The sequence below is a fragment of the Lutra lutra genome, chromosome 10 (assembly GCF_902655055.1).
Source record: "Lutra lutra chromosome 10, mLutLut1.2, whole genome shotgun sequence".
Lineage (NCBI taxonomy): Eukaryota > Metazoa > Chordata > Mammalia > Carnivora > Mustelidae > Lutra > Lutra lutra.
In genome coordinates this window covers 58403610-58423304 of record NC_062287.1, presented here as the reverse complement: position 1 = coordinate 58423304, position 19695 = coordinate 58403610, and the positions used below count along the sequence as shown (strand labels likewise).

Here is a 19695-nt window from a genome sequence, read left to right as displayed (position 1 = left end):
TTTAAACTAGGGATGATAAAAGTACCTACCTAACATAGTTGTGGTGATTAAAAGATAATGCATTTAAGCAGCTCATAAGAAATCCTTTCCCCGCCCTCCAAAGAAAAGAGTATCATTTAAAAGTGACAGAAGGGCTGCCTGGGTGGCTCAGTGGGTTAAGCCTCTGCCTTCAGCTCAGGTCATGATCTCAGGGTCCTGGGATCGAGTCCCACATCGGGCTCTCTGCTAGACAGGGAACCTGCTTCCTCCTCTCTCTCTCTCTACTTGTGATCTCTCTCTGTCAAATAAAAACTTTAAAAGTGACAGAAAAGAGCCAGATGTCATTTCCTTTTACATGGATTCCTGAAAGACTTCCACTGGAATCCTTGAGCTGCCAGAATAATTTTCTAAAAGACAGTCCTGAAGTAGGTCCCTCCTCTTCTCTAAAACAAAGCTGGGGTGCCTGGGTGGCTCAGCCAGTTAAGCGGCCGCCTCCGGCTCAGGTCATGATCTCAGGGTGGTGGGATGGAGCCCTGCATCAAGCTCCCTGCTCAGCGGGAAGCCTGCTTCTTCCTCTCCCTCTGCCACTGCCCCTGCTTGCTCTCCTCTCTCACTCTCTCAAATGAATAATTTTTTTAAAAAACAACAACAAAACAAAGCACAACACCAAATACATGCATTAACACTCTATTGCCTTTTGCATCTTACTAAAACTTCTCCATGTGAGTCTTAAGGTGCCAGGGATCTGGCCTCACTCTATATATGTTCAAACTTAACTACCAGGACCACCCCCACCCCCGCCCAAAAATCCACCCATCTTTCAAGGTCATCTTCTGGAGTCCATATCCACTCGTCTCCTGCCTCTGTGCCCTTCCTGTTCTTAGAGTCCTCATGCCATCCGTGGGCACAAGTCACTGCACTAAGAATGTACTCACTGCTCCTTCATATGTGTGTGAGCTTTGTTGCCCCAGGAGCAGTGAATTCCTTACAATTCCCAGCACAGACCTGGTTCCTAGACATCAGAAAGTACTTAGACTGACTGACTGACACCTTCTGTTCACAGCTGGATCTCCTAAAATAATAGTCTTTAAGCCATGTTTTGTTTAAACAGAATCCGACTGTCAGAGCTAGAAGGCCATTAGTGTTCTCCTGATTCAACCCCTTCTTAGTACTGACGAAGAACTAAGTCCCAGAAGAGGAAGGGGATTTACCCAAAGTCACATAACAACTGAGTACTTATGAGATTTAGATTCCATACAAGAAAGAACTACAAGTATTAGGAAGACAGATTTGTGAGCTTTGGGGAACAGTGAGGAACAGTTAATTACAGGAAGGATAACAGTTCAGATGCAGGAAGAAGGACAGAGTGAGCAAGCCATCTAACCGGGGAGGCTCAAGGTCTCTGACAGAAATAAGCTCCTGCCCTCAGGAGGAATATTTGCCTACACAACAGCAATGGCAGGACCCCACCCTCCCAAAGCAGTTCTGGAAGTAGGCACAGTCTCCGCAGCCACGTCAGCATATCTCGGGGCGAGATGGCCCACAGCCCAGGTGGAAACAGGAGGCTCCCAAGAGCTGGCGGCACCACGGCTGTGGGGAAGGGGAAGGGTCTTACCTTTCCTGAAGGTCGTGCAGACTCTGCTCAGCTCGGTGTAACCCCTCCAGATCCTTCATCATCTTCTTCATGTGCTCCTTTGAGTAACGGTTCTGGATGTAGGCGAACCAGCAGCCGCCCACACCAATAACGATGGACACCACCAGCATGAAGTCCTTGAGGTGATTATGGCGGGTCACTGCCGAAGAGGAAGCCGTGGTGAGACAGGATGCCCCCCGCACACTCAGCCTTGCACACCCCACTGCATCCCGTCCTGCACGAGGCCTTCCCACTGCAGAGAGTTAGTTTCTCTTCTTGGACACACACTTGCCACACACCAGTATAGTGTGTGGAAGTACAGTTCTTTGGAAAAGATGAGAGGCCCGAGGGCAGGACAGGAAGCTTACTAAACGTACTTGCCTAAAAACAAGTGCCTTCTTAGGACATCCCAGCTTCCCCGGCCTACAATGAGCCCACGTGCCCACACGCAGGGGCTTCTGTCTGACGAGTAAGCGATGCTACAGCACTAGAGTAGGGGGAATGGGACGGTTGGTAAGAGTATAAAGCCAGATGACGAGAGCTTGAGGCCTGGCTGTGGAACTGAAGTTCCTGTAGAAGCCGGGCCCCCTGGACAGCTCGCCTCTTCTAGGCATAAGACACAGAGCGCCCTGTGGCTTGACCCACAGACCAGGTAGGACAGGAGGAACATCGAGAGGCTGGAATGTATAAGACACTGCAGGTGCCAGGAATAGAGGGACAGAGCCACCTCTGGAGAATGCCCAGCGGCAATGTGGCAAAGCGCTGGTGGCTGGGGTTCATAGCAAGACTGAAAAGCTGAACAAGGAACAATACCAGAAGATAAGTATAAAAGATAAGTCCTGAGAACTGAGCCAAGCAGAAGAGGGCCACTGCTGGAGCCTGCCATCGTTCCTAGTCTACCAGATCTGGGCTCTGCGCCATGGCACAGGAGACCTGAAGAGGCCATAAGGAGAGCAGGGCTGCTGCCGTGGCCCCTGCCTGGACTGTTCTCAATTTGGGATGGAGTTGCGGTGGGCTCAGAGAAGCTGCAGGTGTGGGAGTCAGGGTAGTGGGTTACCCTCAGGTTGAGGAGGGGAAGTGGGACTGACAGGTCCCAGGGCCTGGTAAAGACAAGGGCTAAGGTGAATCCAAAAGGACCCAGGTGCAGCCACCAAGGCGGGCTCGAGACAGCAGGAAAAGACACATGTAGCTGAGGCCCAGTCTGACAAAAGTGTTATATTCATAGTTCCTGACTGACAGCAGAGCAACAGGACTTGGGGACGGGTGTGGGATCAAAGACAGATTAGCACATTCTATTTCCATCCAAGGGAGGGGAGTTATGAGGACTGGGGTGGCATCCATGTCCTTTATATGTTTATGCCAGAGAAAACCAAGGGTCCCCTGGCAACCGTCCTCTAGCCTCCAGGCAGGCTGGGCCTCCTGACCCCAGGCAAGTCTTCACGCTCCTGCCCTTCAGGTCCCAAGACGAGATACGCCTGCAGCACAGCGAGCTGCCTTTCTTTCTGGAACACGCCAGCCCCCTATAGCCTCTACCAGAGGTTTCCAAGGTTTCCCAACTCCAACACCAGCTTTACGTCCTTGCTGAAAGTCAGAGGTCCTGCTTAAACAAGACTCTGCGAAAGCCAACACCCACCCCCCACTTCAAAGTGCTGCAGGTGGGCATGCAGGCTGGGTGTCCGGCTCTTCTGTTCAGTCCCCATCCTACCTTATCCAGATCATGGTGGAACAAGAGCCTATTATTTTCTCCAACTTCATATTCTCACCCAAATCATGACTACAAATACTGAATGACTAGGGCCGAGGACAGGATCTGACAGTCACCCTCGCTCCTCTAAGGTAATACTGTTCCACCTGTCAGTAGCCTCTGGATCTCTTCAACCCATTTTAACTCCTCTTAAAGACACCAGCATCCAGTCCATACACCCCTCTGTCTTGTCAAATGCATGGCCAGAGCTCAGAGATCCAGCCTGCCCCATCCCATGAGCTACCAAGCTTGGCAGGAAGGAAATGAGCCTAATGTGGCTGACAGACTCTGTGGCCCCTAGCGGTCGTCACTTGTCCGTACGCCAGTGCCCAGCACAGTGCTGGCCAGCTCACAGATTCAGGAAATATCTGTGGAACTGAATCTTTACTGATAAGTTTCCAATGTGATATCTCTCTCCCCATAACCCACACAGGAAAGCAAGGGAAATAGAAAAGATACATAACATATCAGGCACTTACACCCACCAGCTCGGATTCTCACAGCGATTCTAGAAGGCAGGGTATTTGTATTCCCACTCTACAGACCAGAACACCGACCCTTCACAGGAGCCCTGCCTTGCTGGAGTCCATGAAAAGTGACAGAGCTGGGGCTCGGATCCAGACTTGCCTGACCGCATGGTCTTTCTGCTACATCCCGGCTCTCATTACAACTTTCTGACTTGTGTAGCAGGGAGGCCTTCTGCTTTGTTACGTGCAAACGTCGCTCACCATGGAGCTGATCCCCTAGTCTAGCCTGAGTGTGGCTGTAAAGCTTTTCTCCCAAAGGACACACTGGGAATGGACTATGGCACTGCCATCAGGACGGTGAATACCCAAAGGCCACATGGCCAGGCCTCTAAGGTTAAATGGAAGGCCTTGGGGCGCCTGGGTGGCTCAGTGGGTTGAGCCGCTGCCTTCAGCTCAGGTCATGATCTCAGGGTCCTGGGATCGAGTCCCGCATCGGGCTCTCTGCTCAGCGGGGAGCCTGCTTCCCTCTCTCTCTGCCTGCCTCTCCGTCTACTTGTGATCTCTCTCTGTCAAATAAATAAATAAAATCTTAAAAAAATAAAAATAAAAATAAAAATAAATGGAAGGCCTTACATAGACAGATTCTTGTGCCATCGAAAGCAGCATCCTGCACTAGCCTTAGGGAGTCTGGCTTCTCTGCTTGCCTCTGCCCTTGCTGGATCTCTGCTTCCTCAGCTTTCAAATGCATCGTCACACAATTACTAACAAGATCAAGCGTGCAGTTATGAATGAGAGTGCTTTGAGGTGTTCTGGAAATCTTCAGATGGACATTTCCAGTAGGTAATTAAGAATGTGGATGTGGAGTTTATAAAAAATAAAAAAAATTTTTAAAAAAATAAAATTTAAAAAAAATGTAAAAAAATAAATAAATTAAAAAAAAAAAAAAAAAGAATGTGGATGTGGGATTTAAAGGAGAGGAGAAGTTTAAAACTGAAAGAAGGAGAGGTGAGAATTATCAGGTCCCTTCAGGGGAGCCCTGGACTGAACTCCACAGTCCTAAGGGAATCTGTGATATTAATTTTATGTGTCAACTTGCCTGGGCTAAGGGATGCCAAGGAAGCTTTCTGGGTGTGTCTCTGAGGTTGCCTTCATAACAGATTAGTATTTCAATCAGTAGACTGAATAAAGAAGACTGCTTTCACTAATGGAGTGTATGTCATTCAATCATCCTCAGGCCACTGAGAGCCTGAGTAGAACCAGAAGGCTGAGGAAGGATGAATTTGGTCTCTCAGCTTGAGTTGAGACATCCATCTTCTTCTGCCTTCTCATATCAGCACTCCTGCTTGTCGCATCTTTGTACTCAGACTGGGACAGAGATAGTCAGCCCTCCTGGTTCTTTGGGTGCAGATGGCAGATCATGGAACTTCTTGGCCTCCATCATCACATAAGCCAATTCCTATAATAAACATCCTCATATCTATTTGTCTATCTATCTATCCATCCATCCAACCATTCATCCATCCATCCATCCAGCATATGTTTCTCTGGAGAACCCTAATACAGAATCTACAAGCCAGTGTATCAGAAAAAGAGGGGAAATTAAGAATCTAGTCTATGCCTTACTAATGATGTACTTCTCCCCATCATAATTTCATTTCCATTCCTCATTGCCCAGCCCACAATAGTCTACAGTGATATTTACATTCCTTCTCCTCCAACCAGGATTCCCTAACCAACCCACTCTTCGGAGAGTAAACATGGGTTATTTACTGCTATCTCAGAGACTCCCTTGTGTGTTTTTCAACCTTCACGCTGGTTGCCTTCTGATAGCCTGTGAGTTTCTCAGGGCCAGGGCACAAGACTTATTTCTCTCTATGGCCCCGTACTTAACACAGAGCCTGACCAGAGCAGGTACTCAGCAAAGGCGGAAAGGAAAGAAAAAGAGTAGAAAGTAGGCAGGTTTCAGCAGGGAAGGGGTCATAGTACAAAGTGTGTGCAAAGAGCACAAGGGGAGTACAGCAAACTCCAGCCCTGCCACAAGCTCTGCGCTCAGAACCCACCCAGAACCAGTGAGCACAGCCCAGGGAGATGGACCGTGGAGCGTTCAGAGAGCAGCGGTGGCTGGCTAGGTGAATGGAGCTAAAGCCAGGGATGCTGGCGGAGACCCAGAAGCCAGAGGGTGGCGGAATTCCCAGCCTGAGTGCTGCAAACAGACTGTAGCAAAATGAGGTCAACTGTTAATGTAATGAGGCCTGAGGCAAGGAGGAGAGTATAAACAAATGAGATGCTACTGTGGTTTTTTTTAAATTCACATATATTTATTTAAAAATTTGATTATACTCTACTCTGTTTCCCAAGTTGCTCTTCACTTAGCTATATATTCCAACCATGTCTGTACATGGAGCACCATCACATTGTACCAGTATGCCATAATTCTTTTATCCAAATCTTTAAAGATTTCAGAATTTTTTCTTGTTTGATTGTTTCAAAAAGTGCTGTGCTAAACATCTTTATGCATTAAGTCTTTGATATCTGTGTAACTAGTTTCTAGAAGTGGAAATCCTATTTGGATATAGGGCAGAGATTGCTAGTTGCCTCTAAATATCCATGATTCCCTACTTCTTTATTTTTTATTTTATTTTCTTTCCAGTGTTCCAAGATTCATTGTTTATGCACCACACCCAGTGTCCCATGCGATACGTGCCCTCTTTAATATGCACCAGGCTCACCCATCCCCTCTCCCACCTCCCCTTCAAAACCTTCAGTTTGGGGCGCCTGGGTGGCTCAGTGGGTTAAAGCCACTGCCTTCGGCTCAGGTCATGATCTCAGGGTCCTGGAATCGAGTCCCGCATCGGGCTCTCTGCTCAGCAGGGAGCCTGCTTCCCTCTCTCTCTCTCTCTCTGCCTGCCTCTCCGTCTACTTGTGATCTCTCTCTGTCAAATAAATAAATAAAAATCTTAAAAAAAAAAAACCTTCAGTTTGTTTCTCATGCTTTGTCTCCCCCTCCAATCTCCCCCAACTCACTTTTCCTTTCCTTCTTCTAATGTCCTCCATGTTATTTCTTGTGCTCCACAAGTAAGTGAAACCATATGATAATTGACTTTCTCTGCTTCACTTATTTCGCTCAGCATAAACTTATCAGGACAAGAAACAACAAGTGTTGGAGAGGATATGGAGAAAGGGGAACCCTCTTACACTGCTGGTGGGAATGCAAGTTGGTGCAGACACTTTGGAAAACAGTGTGGAGATTCCTTAAGAAATTAAAAATAGAGCTACCCTATGACCCTGCAACTGCACTACTGGGGTATTTACCCCAAAGATGCAGATGTAGTGAAAAGAAGGGCCATCTGTACCCCAATATTCATAGCAGCAATGGCCACAATAGCCAAACTGTGGAAAGAGCCAAGATGCCCTTCAACAGATGGATGGATAAAGAGATGCTACCATGTTAAGAGATGCAGGAGTAATGGTGAGAATTTTCAGGGTACAGTTCACACTGAGAAAGTGAGCCTCCAATAATTATCACTTTCCAGAAGAATCCCCTCTCCCAATCTATTCTCACAACCTTCTCTGCTGCCCACAATACCCCTGCCCCTGGCAGATACACCTAATTCATCCCTTACTGCTGAAAAGTATGCTAGGAATTTCTCTGGTCATTCACACAGCAGTCTGTGCCGAATTGTGTGGTTAACCTGCAGTATTCCTCCTGCTTTCTGGTTACACCCCAAACAGGGCTTTAGCAGGCTCACCAGTCCACGGAAGACACTCCATGGTAGTCTCCCCACCACCAGGCCGGGCCAGACTCTTCTCCCATCTCCCCTGTCCTATAGCTCTGAGGAGGCCCAGCCTCCTTGTACAACTTCTAGCATACATTTCCTAACACCTGCTCATTGCTGGGCCATACGCGGAGTTATGACGACAGATGAACAAAGCTGTTTCTACTCTCAAAGAGCTCCCCATTTAAAGGGTAACAGGAAAATAAACTGCTATTTAAAAGAAAGAAAAAAGAAAGCAGATAAAAAGTGTTATAGAATCGTGGAGGAAAGTAAGAGGGAAGGGTTGAACATGCCTGGGAAGAGGCTGTAAAGGCATCCTGGAGAAGGTGAAAAATGAGTTGAAAAGAAAAAAAAAAAGAAAGAAAAAGAAAAAGACTATAAGGATAGAGCTGACAGAGAAGAAAACAAGCTTTGCTGGAGAGGAGCCACTCCCACTTCCAGGGGACTTCTCATTACCTGAGCTGCTGAGGAAGGAAGACAAGGTATAGGCTTGCCTTCCTCTCCACAGCCTCCCCCTGCCCCAACTACTCTGCAGGCCTCTCCCCACACTCTTCTCCATACCCCTGCTAAAAGCTCAAAGGCTACAACTAGCCGTTGGCCCAGGATTAACCACAGTAGGCATATACTAAAAACCAGAGCTACCATTTATTTAGGGGAAATTAGGACACAGGGAACTTAACAAATGTACCCAAGGTCACAAAGCCACTGAATGATAGAGCTGCTCGCTTGATTTCAGATGGGATTCTTATATTCTATCTTGCTTCTTCCACCAGAAGTGGAGGGAGGACAGGACAACAAAGTACCAAAAAACACTGAAATAGAAGCCAGAGACGGGGTCTGAGCCATGGCTCAGCTATTTAAGAGCTTAATGACCTCTAAAAACTCGACTCCTCTCCTAAGCTTCCATTTCTCTGAGACATTCCCTTCCGAGTAGGAAAAGCCCCCTCAGTGAATGATCGGGGGCCAGGGTGAGGCATCAGCCAAGGCCTCCATGGCAAGCTGCCTTGGGACTTCGTGCGTCAGAGCACACCTAACCCCTGAACATGGATGGCGCTGTTAGGAGAGCCCTGAAGAGATCATGCAAGCCTAGAGCCAGCTCTGCCGGCAGAGACTGAAAAGGCCACGTGCGCTCTGCAGCCATGAGGGGAGGAAGGAGATGCCTTCTACTGTAGGAAAATGGGCTCTGAGGTACTCTGTGATGAGCCAGTCTGACCCTTCTTACCCCTTCCCAAGCTCGGAGGCTGCTGGGGACAGAGGGACCCTGATCACTCAGCAGACCTTCGCAGCTACTGCACAACAGACTTCTGAGCTGAGACTTCTCAAACTTCGACTGAGGGCAGGATTTTCATTAAGGCTGGGCAACGTAGCTGTACCTGGCCCAGGTTCTCTGGGGTGTTTATCTACTACCTGCTTTCTGGTGAGCCGAAAGGACCACAGCCTTAAGAACTCACCCTTGGGGCAGAAGCAGCTCAGCAGTACCCGCCATCACACTAAGCCTGCGTGGGGCTGTGGGGTTGGATAGGGAACAGTGCTGAATTCAGCATTTTAGCCCATGCTTAGATGGGAAACAGAGCTGGAGGGACACAGGACACAGATCAAGGGATTCTTTGCAGGTACCCGTCATGCACGGCTCCATCCTTGCAGAAGTCTCCTGGAAAAGAGCTTCCTAGTATTTTCCTCAGATTCCATCTGGCAATTTTCAAAAATTTTCTTTAACGAGCCATCAGTAGGAAAGTATTCAAACGGTATTTGCCATCAGAATAGCTGCTGGATTCCAAAATCTTAGCTCCCAGGAGAACACCCAGCTCTATCAGAGTCCTTGAAGGAGGGACCCAGTAAGAGCCTATTTAATGACCAAGCCCATCTTACAAATAAGGAAACCTAAATCTAGGTAGGAGAACTGAATTGCCGAAGGTCACTTGATAAGGCAAGGGCCAAGGACCAATTCCTAAAAGTAGAGGATACAGACAGCAGCGGAAGGAACAGACTTCCTGTCTTTTATCCTTTTACCAGGACACTTATCAATCAAAGGGTTTCCCCTCAAAAACCAAGGAATGTTCACCTGAAAGGAATCAAAGATCCTTTAGTTCGATTGTTTCATAATACAAATCAGAAAACACATCCTAGAAAACCAACCTATACAAGGTCACACAATAAGTGGAAATTTGGAAAAGAGCAAGGTACTTTACTTTCCTAAATTTTGTAAGAAGTTCTCTAAATGGAAGTCTAAGAGTTACAAAAAAAAATCAAGCTCTACATGTTTTATTACCATTGAGATATAATTCATATACCCTAAAATTCACTCTTTTTAAATGTCCAACTCAGGGGCACCTGGGTGGCACAGTTGGTTGAGCATTTACCTACTGTTCAGGTCATGATCCTGGGGTCCTAGGACTCGGCCCCTGCATCAGGCTCCCTGCTCAGCAGGGGGTCTGCATCTCTCTCTCCCTCTGCCCCTCTCTCTGCTCATGCTCTCTCTTTCCCTCAAATAAATAAATCTTTGAAAAATAAAAATAAAAAATGTACAATTCAGTGGTTTTATCATATTTACAAGGTTGTGCAACCACCAGCACAATTAATTTTAGAATATTACCATTACCCCCAAAAGAAACTTTATACCCACTAGCAGTCCCTCCCCATTTCTCACTTCCTCCAGCCTCTGCTAGCCACCCATCTGTCTTCTGTCTCTACAGATGTATCTATTCTGGATATTTCACATAAATGGAATCATACAATAGGTAACCTTTTACATCTATCTTCTTTTACTTAGTGTGCTTTCCAGGTTTACCTATGTTGTGGCATGTATTAGAACTTCACTCCTTCTTGTGGCGGGTAACAGTCCATTGTACTGATATACTACTGCTTACTTAGCCACGTGTCCACTGATGGACACTTGGGCTGTTTCCACCTTCTGACCACTGTGAACAGTGCTGCTCTGGATATGTGTACCTGGACTTGTTTGAGAGCTTGTTTTCAATTCCGTGGGAACATTCCTGGGCTATATGGTAACTTTATGTTTAACTTTCTGAGGAACAACCACACTCTTTTCCACCGTAGCTGAATCATTTTACATTATCATCAGAAATGTACAAAGATTCTAATTTCTCCACACCCTTGCCAATACTAGTTATTTTCCACTTTTTGTCTCCCTGTTTTTGTTTTTAAGGTACCTATCCTAGTGTATATGAAGTGTCTTCTTACCTCTCAGAAAACACTGTTGCTGCCCTCTGACTCCGGTAGGTTAGGTCACATGTAAGCTATAGGCTATATGAAGGTAGCCTAGGAGAAAATACCCCTCCCATGCTGGTATCAGCCTAACCTGCTACATTAGCCCCTCTTGCTAGCTCTGGCCCCCTGGACCCCTTATCTGCACCTAGGACTCTGGTTCCCATGCTTTCCAGCCCCAGCTGATGTTCCCAGGTAGAATCCTTGCCTACTTTGACCTGCAGTTTCTTTTTTTTTTTTTTTAAGATTTTATTTATTTATTTGACAGACAGAGATCACAAGTAGGCAGAGAAGCAGGCAGAGAGAGAGGTGGAGGCAGGCTTCCTGTGGAGCAGAGAGCCCGATGCGGGGCTCGATCCCAGGACCCTGGGATCATGACCTGAGATGAAGGCAGAGGCTTAACCCACTGAGCCACCCAGGCGCCCCTGACCTTCAGTTTCTAATGCACCCTTTCAGATATGGTAAAACCTATTTTGATACAGAACAATAACAGTCGGGGCACCTGGGTGCCCGCATCAGGCTCTCTGCTCAGCGGGGAGCCTGCTTCCCCCTCTCTCTCTGCCTGCCTCTCTGTCTACTTGTGATCTCTTGTCTGTCAAATAAATAAATAAAATCTTAAAAAAAAAAAAAGAACAATAACAGTCTGATAATATATCTCAGAAGACTAAAGACTTTCAGGCTGCGAAAGGCCTCCCCTTCCTGGCAGGGAACAGAGGACAGCCTCTGCAAAAGTAGCCTAGCTTTTATTACTGGGTTTGATTCTTTTGCTGTAAGAGTCTTGCTAGTGTATACAAAGAAAGGGGGGTGTAAGCTGTTCACAGGAAAGCCTAGTAAAGCTCCTTTCCATTTTTCAAGACTCAGCTCAAGAATGATCTTCTCCATAAAGCTTCTTGGACTCAAATTGAAAACTTGTCCCCATTTTGTGCTCCCAGCTGAACTCTGGAAAGGTTTCCATGTTAGCTATAACACTGTATTTGTTGATCACTTACTGTATTGTTGATGTGCTTATCTCCATTTAGATGGAACTTTTTTTTTTAAGATTTTATTTATTTGTCAAAGAGAGAGAGAGCACACGCAAGAGAGAGAGAGAGAGAGCTTAAGCAGGGGGAGTGGCAGGCAGAGGGAGAAGGAGGCTCCCAGCTGAGCAAGGAGCAGTGCAGGACTTGATCATGACCTGAAGGCAGAAGCTTAACTCATGAGCCACCCAGGTGTCCCTAGATGGAGCTTCTTGAAAGCAGGGACCCTGTCATTTAAACTGGTATACAGTAGTTGTTCAATAAATGTTAGTGAATGAGAGGCCTTTGCTCAGTAGTGGGCCTCCCATAAACGCTAGAGCCATCCATTGTGTCATTTATTCAAAACTTATAAATGAATGGTAAGCAAAAATGTACCCTAAGACAGAAAGAAAGAAAGAAAAACAAGCAAGCAAGAGAAGAGGAAGAGAAAGAGAAAGAGAAAAAGGAAACCAGTTTTCTTTCATGTTGCTTTGTTTCACATTTTCAAAAGACACAGACCTTCTGGAAAAGGCAAAACAACAGAAAAGTTAAAAAAAAAAAAAAAAGAGAGACCAGTGGTTGTCAGGGATTGAGGGGGAGGGAAGGATACATAGGTAGAGCACAGAGGATCTTTAGGGCAGTGAACTAGCCTATATGACACTGTAATGATGGTAGGTCATGTCATTTTACACTTGTCCAAACCCAAAGACTGTGCAACACCAAGAGTCAAGTCCAATATAAAGTGTGGACTCTTGAGTGCTGGTGATATGTCAGTGTAGGTTCATCATTTGTTACAAATGTACCACTCAGGGTGGGGGGAGGGTGTGCTGTTAACCATGGAGGGGACTATGCAGGTATGGGGGCAGGGGCATATAGGAGATCTGTGTATCTTCACCCAATTTTGATGTAAACCTAGGACTATCCTTAAAAATAAAGCTTAGTAGAAATTTAAAAAACAAAAAAGGACAGACCCACCCACCTCTAATGAGACATCAGCTTGGGCGCCATCAAGCCAAACGCATGGATGGGAAAATATTCTACAGTCTCCAACCCTGCCCGCTAGCTGCTTCTCTGGACTGATTCTTGGTTCTACAGCATTCTGCTGCTGGCATCCTCAACCGATGCCAACAGCCCCAAAGGGCAGGAAGTGGGCCCTAGAAGCCTGCTTGGTAAAGATTAATTTTCTAAGAAATCTTACCAATTTTGTTCCCCAAGAGTTCACTTAGAATAAGGAAAAGGATGGCAGGGTTGGCCATTCCCACCTTGCAGATCTTCAGGAATTAAACAACCTAATGCTCTCAAGTAATCCCTGGCTGAACAGACTACTCCTTCCTTCGGCCTGAGTATGTCTCTGTGACTCCGCGGAAGCCCACTGAGACCTCTGTGGCTGTTCAAGGACAGAAGATGATCAGCAATCAGTTCATACACTCTGCATGTCCACAGTGAAAGCAAGGAACAGCTAAATGGCGCTCAGACCCTGTGGGTTCCTTATTATCTCTGAGCACACCTTCATATTTCAGCTTTTGTATTCTTGCTCCGGCTGTTTCTTCCACCTAGAATTTTCTCTCCTGCCACCCGCACGGAATAAAGCCCTACCCACCCTTACAGGCAGAGGTCACATGCCACCTCTTCTACAGGATGCCTTCTCTACCCCTCCTCTGGAACTCAGAAGCATTGTGTACCTCTCCGGAACATTCATTTTATCCCTTTAGAGCAGAATAGGATTCATCCAGATCTCCCTCTAGGGTCCAGCACAGAACTGGCATAAAGTGAGTATTTTCTTAATGTATCTAATGAATAGACCTTGCATCTGGCTGGATTAAAATATAACACTATTCGATACCTCATGTTTTCATTTCTTAGTGGAAAGAGCAGAGGTGCTGCCTTGCAGGTACGCCCAGGAGACCCAGGACCACAGCCTGCCACCCCCACAGCCTCGGGTCCCACGGTACATCAGCAGCCCTTCTCTCCGCAGCACTCACAGAGAGGAGGCCCAAACAGCACTGTGTCCAGGGCCTTAAGCTGCAACTTCTGCCGATGGCTCCGGTCTGTCATCTTCAGCACAGTCCCTGTCATGGTGGTGTTGGTCACAGCGAGCCTGTTGAAACAAAGAGGAGGAACTCAGCTTCCTGCCACTAAAACCAGGGGGGTTACCGGTAGGATTACCCACCTCCTCCAGGAACACTTCCAACACTCTTGGTGATAGCTCCCCTCTGCACTCCAGAACACAGAGTCTATACCAGTGGTTTTCAACAGGGAGTAAGGAAAGACACATAACATTTACTGAAAATGTTCCCCTTTCTGCCCATGTCCACCATCTCCTGAGAATGCTACTCTCTGAGGATTATCCATCTGTGACCATTCCCACACCCGACTGCAAATTTTCTGTCATGTTTCTCCTGCCAGGGATTATCCACTATACACCTGTCCCCATACTCCCACCATTTGTAAATGCATTCTCCTGTCCAACCCAGCTCCAAACCCCATGCCACATGACCCAATGATTCTGAGGGCCTCTGATCCTAACCCACTGCCATTAAGTATAAACCTGCTGATGACAAACTGCATTAGTCTTGTTATCCTGTATCTGAGTCACTGCAATTTACTCCCACTCAGATTACTGTAATTTTTTATGACCTTCAACATACTATTCATGATAACTCTAATAAGAGAGGGTCTGTAAACAAGAAAATGACCCAGGAAAAACTGGACTTTGTTTCTCTTCTGCTGGAACACAGTGGGTATAGGAGGAGACGGGTATAAGATATGAAAGGTTATCAGTGCACTGGTCTGGGCCCCACACATGAGCATTTACCACTATCCTACTCCATGAAGGCAGTGCTCTTTTCTGATGCATAGTTTTGTCTCCCACGATAGAAGAGAGCCCTCTGACATCGTGGTGTGTGATTTACACTCCTCCCTGGGCATCCAGGAGCAGCTACTTCCTTCTCTAGCCCTGGGAAGCAATCAAGCCAGCCCGCCTGTAAGAGAGACACTGCAATGGGGCGGGGGGTGGGGGGCAGCAGGTAAAGGGGTCAGGAGATGAAGCTTCTGGTCCCAGCTGAGTCAGCAACTCACTTGTCTGATCCTGAGCAGCTTGGTCTCTCCTCTGGGACCCCATTCTCCTCCTGTGTAAACTTATGGAAAATCAGATGCTTCCTACAAGCCTGAGAGTTCTCAGGGCTCCTCTTTAGAGAGAACACTTCTACCAGGTGTACTGGCCTTCATCTAACTCATCAAAATAAGTGTCATCTTTTCCACAGTCTATTTGTCAAAGAAACATAAGAATTGGAATAGTATCTATTTCTGAGCAATGAGAGAAATGAGAAAGGAGCTAACATTTACCAAGCAACTGCTGTGTATCTTGTACCGTTCTGACACTTTGCATACAACACTTTAGTCCTCTGACTTTAGAAACACAGTTCTGTCATTAGGTCCACTTCACAGGTAAGAAAACCGGGACTTAGAGCTACCTGCCCAAAGTCACACAGCAAGTAAATGGCAAAGGCAGGAAATGAACTCAAATCTTTCAGACTCTTCTTCCTATTATACCATGCTGCCTCCTTCCCACACACCAAGCACACCAAGCACTGAGGCTGCATGCTTTCTACTCTCACTAAGGTGCCACAGCTTGGCTTCCTCTACCCCTCTGCCTGGCTTGGCGGGGTCTGGCTACATGAGCCCATGACCTGAGAACTGACTTCTTATCCTATGTTTTAAGGATAATGTTTATCCTTAGAGTTTTAATCTAAGCCATAGCTATTCCTCAAGATGGAATGAGCCAGGAATCCACAAGGCAATGCTGCTGTTTCCATGGGTAATGAGAAAGAAACCTAAATCCTGGAGCTTCATGGTCAGTCATCTATTTAATGGGGTCTAATGCATTTCTTTGTCCTCAGGGCCAGGAAAGAACCCTGCCCAGGGTAGATGATTGGTAACGTTTTGTTCAAGAGAACTGCACTGAATATTTCCAGGAAGCCTATCTTCAACTACATGGGGAAAGAGGGAGATGCAGTGGGAAAAAGCAGGGCACTTAGAACCAGGGAGACCTGGGTTCAAGTCCCAGCTCCGCCACTTACCAGTTTGGATTAAATCATAAAATATCTGAAATTCAGTTTGCTCACCCAAAAGCTGGGGTAGTTAATTCCTTCCTCCCAGAATTGTGAGGGTCATTTGAAATAATAGGTAGGCAAGTATTCTATAAGGGGATGTACCAACATTAGGATTATTACTCTCTCCAGAGTAGAGGAAGCTGTGAAGAGAAGGCTACAGGTAACAGAGGAGGGAACAGGCAGCTCATCTGGGCCTGGACAGCAGTGCCCAGTAGCTCTGGGGGTAGAGGCTGCCATGTGTGGGCATTCCAACAGCTTCACCTTCCCCTTTCCCCTTTGTGGAAGCTCACAACCAGGTGCACCTACATAACAAGATGACAGATTATACGTAAGCAGCACTTACCAGACAGTGAGCCCTTTGAGGGCAGGGGCAGGCTGTTGTCATCTTTATCCCTAGCACCCAGCACAAGTGCTTGGCACAGAGCAGGTACCCAGTAAATATGTGTCGAATGAATAAGTAAATGGATTAATAACTGAATGACACATGGCACTAGCTTGACATCACAAGAAGCCCACGCAGTGCTCCATCCCTTCCCCTCTCCCGCTGCAGGCCCCAGCGCACTGTGCCTGTGAAGGAGGCAGAGTTGGGGGACCGCAGCCCTTGCAAGAGTCTTTCCGGAAAGGAGGCTGGGGCCGAGGGAGTCACGCCAGCCTTGCACTGCCTCTTTAGAGCAGATACGCGGCATATGGATAATTCAGGGGAGGCTAACAGAGCCCCAAGGCTCCTGCTGGGGGTACAGCAAAAGAGGAAAGAAACATCCACAGGCTTTGAAGTCTATCCAGATCTAGTTTCAAATCAGTTTTGCCTCTAACTCGCCACGTGACCTTGGAAACGTTACTTAGCCATGTTCACCATCTATATGCAATAACACCTACCTTACAGGATTGATGTGAGAATTAAATGAGATACTGTATACAAAGTGTTGAACAGCAGTGCTTGCCACGTGCTAAGCATCCAATAAACGACAGCTCTTAGTACTATGCCCAGGAGTGGCAGGAATACTAAATGAGAGAATGGATGCCAAGTGACCGTCATGCTTTATGGTAAGTGCACGATAGACGTGAGAAGAGGATAGGTCTACAGATTCTGCCCTGGAAAGGGTGGAACCTCGCTTAACTGGCCAGAGCAACCTGAAGGTAGGCGACCCCCCCCGCCATTCCCCAAACCCCCGGGGAGGGAATCCAGTCTCCTCCTGACCTCGGCATGGCATGGCCACTAAGTTGCAGCTTCCGGAAGGTCTCCTCATATTGAGGCAGCTCCACATATGTGATTAGCCACTGCACCACCTCGTCCACGGTCCAGTTGTACACTGTGGGAAGAGACAAGCCAAGCCATGATTCCAGAATGCAAGCACTACCGGAACTTACCGTCAGAGTCACATCGGCCTTCTCACTGACCGCATACTTCTGTGGTTATCATCTCCCCCTCCCACAGAATCCTAAGTGTTATGGAGTACATACTGTACTTTCTGTTTGACCTGTAGGGGATGGACTCGCTCTTCCACTACACCAGCATTTGGGATGAAGTCATCCTGAACTAGAATACGATCATGATAATACTACTACTAAATGCCATTCTTTACCTGCACCTACTACGTGACAGGTACTATTCTAGGAGCCTCCTATATATTAACTCATGTGAAAGAACTACTACCATGTGAAAGATAGGTCCTGTTTTATCCCTATTTCACAGATGAAAAAACTGAATACAGAGACATTGTATATAACTTTCCCAAAGCTGCACAGCTAGGACTTGGTAAAGCAAAGGTCTGGACTCAAGCAATGTGGCTCCAGACCTTGCTCTCAGCCATTATGTACTCTTGTGCTCTCATGCCCTCTCTCTCTACTTGACAGATAAACAGATGGCTGGATGGATGATATCCAGGATATGTGTATCAGATGACACCCACTAACACTGGCATGCTGAACCTAAAAAGCTTGGGAGCAACTGAGTTTCAGCAAAAACATCATTTTATTGGATTTGAAGTTTGCTTTTACTTAATGTATCAGTCTGGTTTTGTTTATATTTGTATACAAATTTTATATAGTGACTTAAACCTCATTTTGTTTATACACTTTTAAATAATAATTATTATAACAAAAACAATTAAAGTCAGCATCGTAGGTCCAAGATAAATTATTTCCCTTAAAAGGAATCTGTACATTCCTCAAGTTTGAAAATGACTGCTGTGAGCAGCAAGAAGCCTAAAAAGTTCTGAAGCAGAATGAAATAGTGAGATTCTCAGCCACTTCTCTTAAGGTCCGTCCGTGTCTTTCCCAAAAATTACCTTTCATCAGAATGCTGTCCCGTTTCCCTCTAAACGTCAGACAACAGTGAAGACATGGACTATGTTCCATTCACTGTTGCCCACCCCACCCCACTATCTCTAAAGCAGGGCTACTCTATGGGACCTGGGTGGCTCAGCCGGTTAAGTGTCCAACTCTTGATGCTGATTCAGGTCATGATCTCAGGGTCGTGGGATCAAGCCCCAGGTAAGGCTCTGTGCTCAGAAGGGAGTCTGCTTGAAGACTCTCTCTCTTCCTCTTTCCTCTTCCCCTCTCCTGTTACCCCTCTCCCCAACAGTCTCTTTCTTGGCCTCTAAAATAAAGAAATAAATCATAAAATAAAATAAAGAAAAATAGTATACATACATATACATACATAGTAGCATCAATAAGAATTTACTCAAAGAATAATGACTCCCACATGAGGAGTTCCAGACATGTTCTGACTGTGGGCCCCCAAACAGAAACAACAATCTCCTTAAATACACAGCAGCAACAGCGCAGGTGTTGGGCTGTTTGTGTCACATTCAGGGAAGCTGGAGAAGCTGGAAGGCTGAACCTGCCCCTTCATTCTCCTACCTCCCCTATAGTGTGGCCCAGCCCATGGTACAGACTAGACACTCAGACACCCGGCAGGAAACAAGGTTGAAGGAAAAAAATGCTCCAATTTCTCAATATCCTCAAGAAGCTTCTAGAACTCAGGAGGGAAGTTCTGAAACTGAGAGACTTTGAGGGTAAGCTACCTGCAGAGGCACAGGAGATGAGAAGGGGAAGGGGCTTGGGGAGATCTAGTGCCCCTAGACTGCATCCCAAAGGCTTAGGCTAAGGGTGTTTAGTCATTGCTTGGTTAAATTTTGAATTCCCAGACTAGAAAACATTGAAAAGAAGACAGAAATTAATGTCCAAGAGCTACGTTCAAATCCTAGGGCTTGGGAAAGGAGGGATGAAAGATCAGGGTTAGAAAAGTGGGAGATGGGGCACCTGGGTGGCTCAGTCGTTAAGGGTCTGCCTTCAGCTCATGGTCCTGGGATGGAGCCCCACATGGGACTCACTGCTTGGCGGGAAGCCTGCTTCTCCCTCTCCCCCTCCCCCTGCTTGTGTTCCTTCTCTCGCTGTGTCTCTCTCTGCCAAATAAATAAACAAAATATTTAAAAAAAATACTCTGCAGTAATGTTGAATACTAATAAATTTATTTTAAAAGAAAGAAAGAAAGTGGGATGTATTAGTCTTTTCTTCCTGAGAAGGAACATATCTGCCTCTGTACACATCTGTCGACCTGACAAATGTGCTTGTTCACTATGGTCTGGAATGCCGGCTAGTGAAGGTGTAGCAGAGTGACACACAGATCTGAGGCAGACAGACAAGTACCGGCCTGTGAAGTGCGGGGAACAACACGCTCCCGCCACTGCTGCCAAGGGCGCTCGGCCGTGTCTCACACAAAGGGGCCTTTCTGCTTGGCATGTGGAGTGGAAAGGCCA

The 19695-nt window shown here is 46.7% G+C and overlaps 1 protein-coding gene across 5 annotated transcripts in view; it reads right to left on the bottom strand.

Moving 5' to 3' along the window:
* Nucleotides 1-19695, bottom strand: part of STIM1 (stromal interaction molecule 1) — a 203856-nt gene that overhangs the window by 22688 nt on the left and 161473 nt on the right. For all 5 annotated transcript variants that reach the window (XM_047690777.1, XM_047690776.1, XM_047690778.1 and 2 more), the window contains exons 4-6: nt 17130-17241; nt 13802-13917; nt 1595-1772 (exon numbers count right to left, since the gene is read on the bottom strand). In XM_047690777.1, the coding sequence (XP_047546733.1) occupies nt 1595-1772; nt 13802-13917; nt 17130-17241 (406 nt within the window). The remainder of the gene's footprint in view (nt 1-1594; nt 1773-13801; nt 13918-17129; nt 17242-19695) is intronic.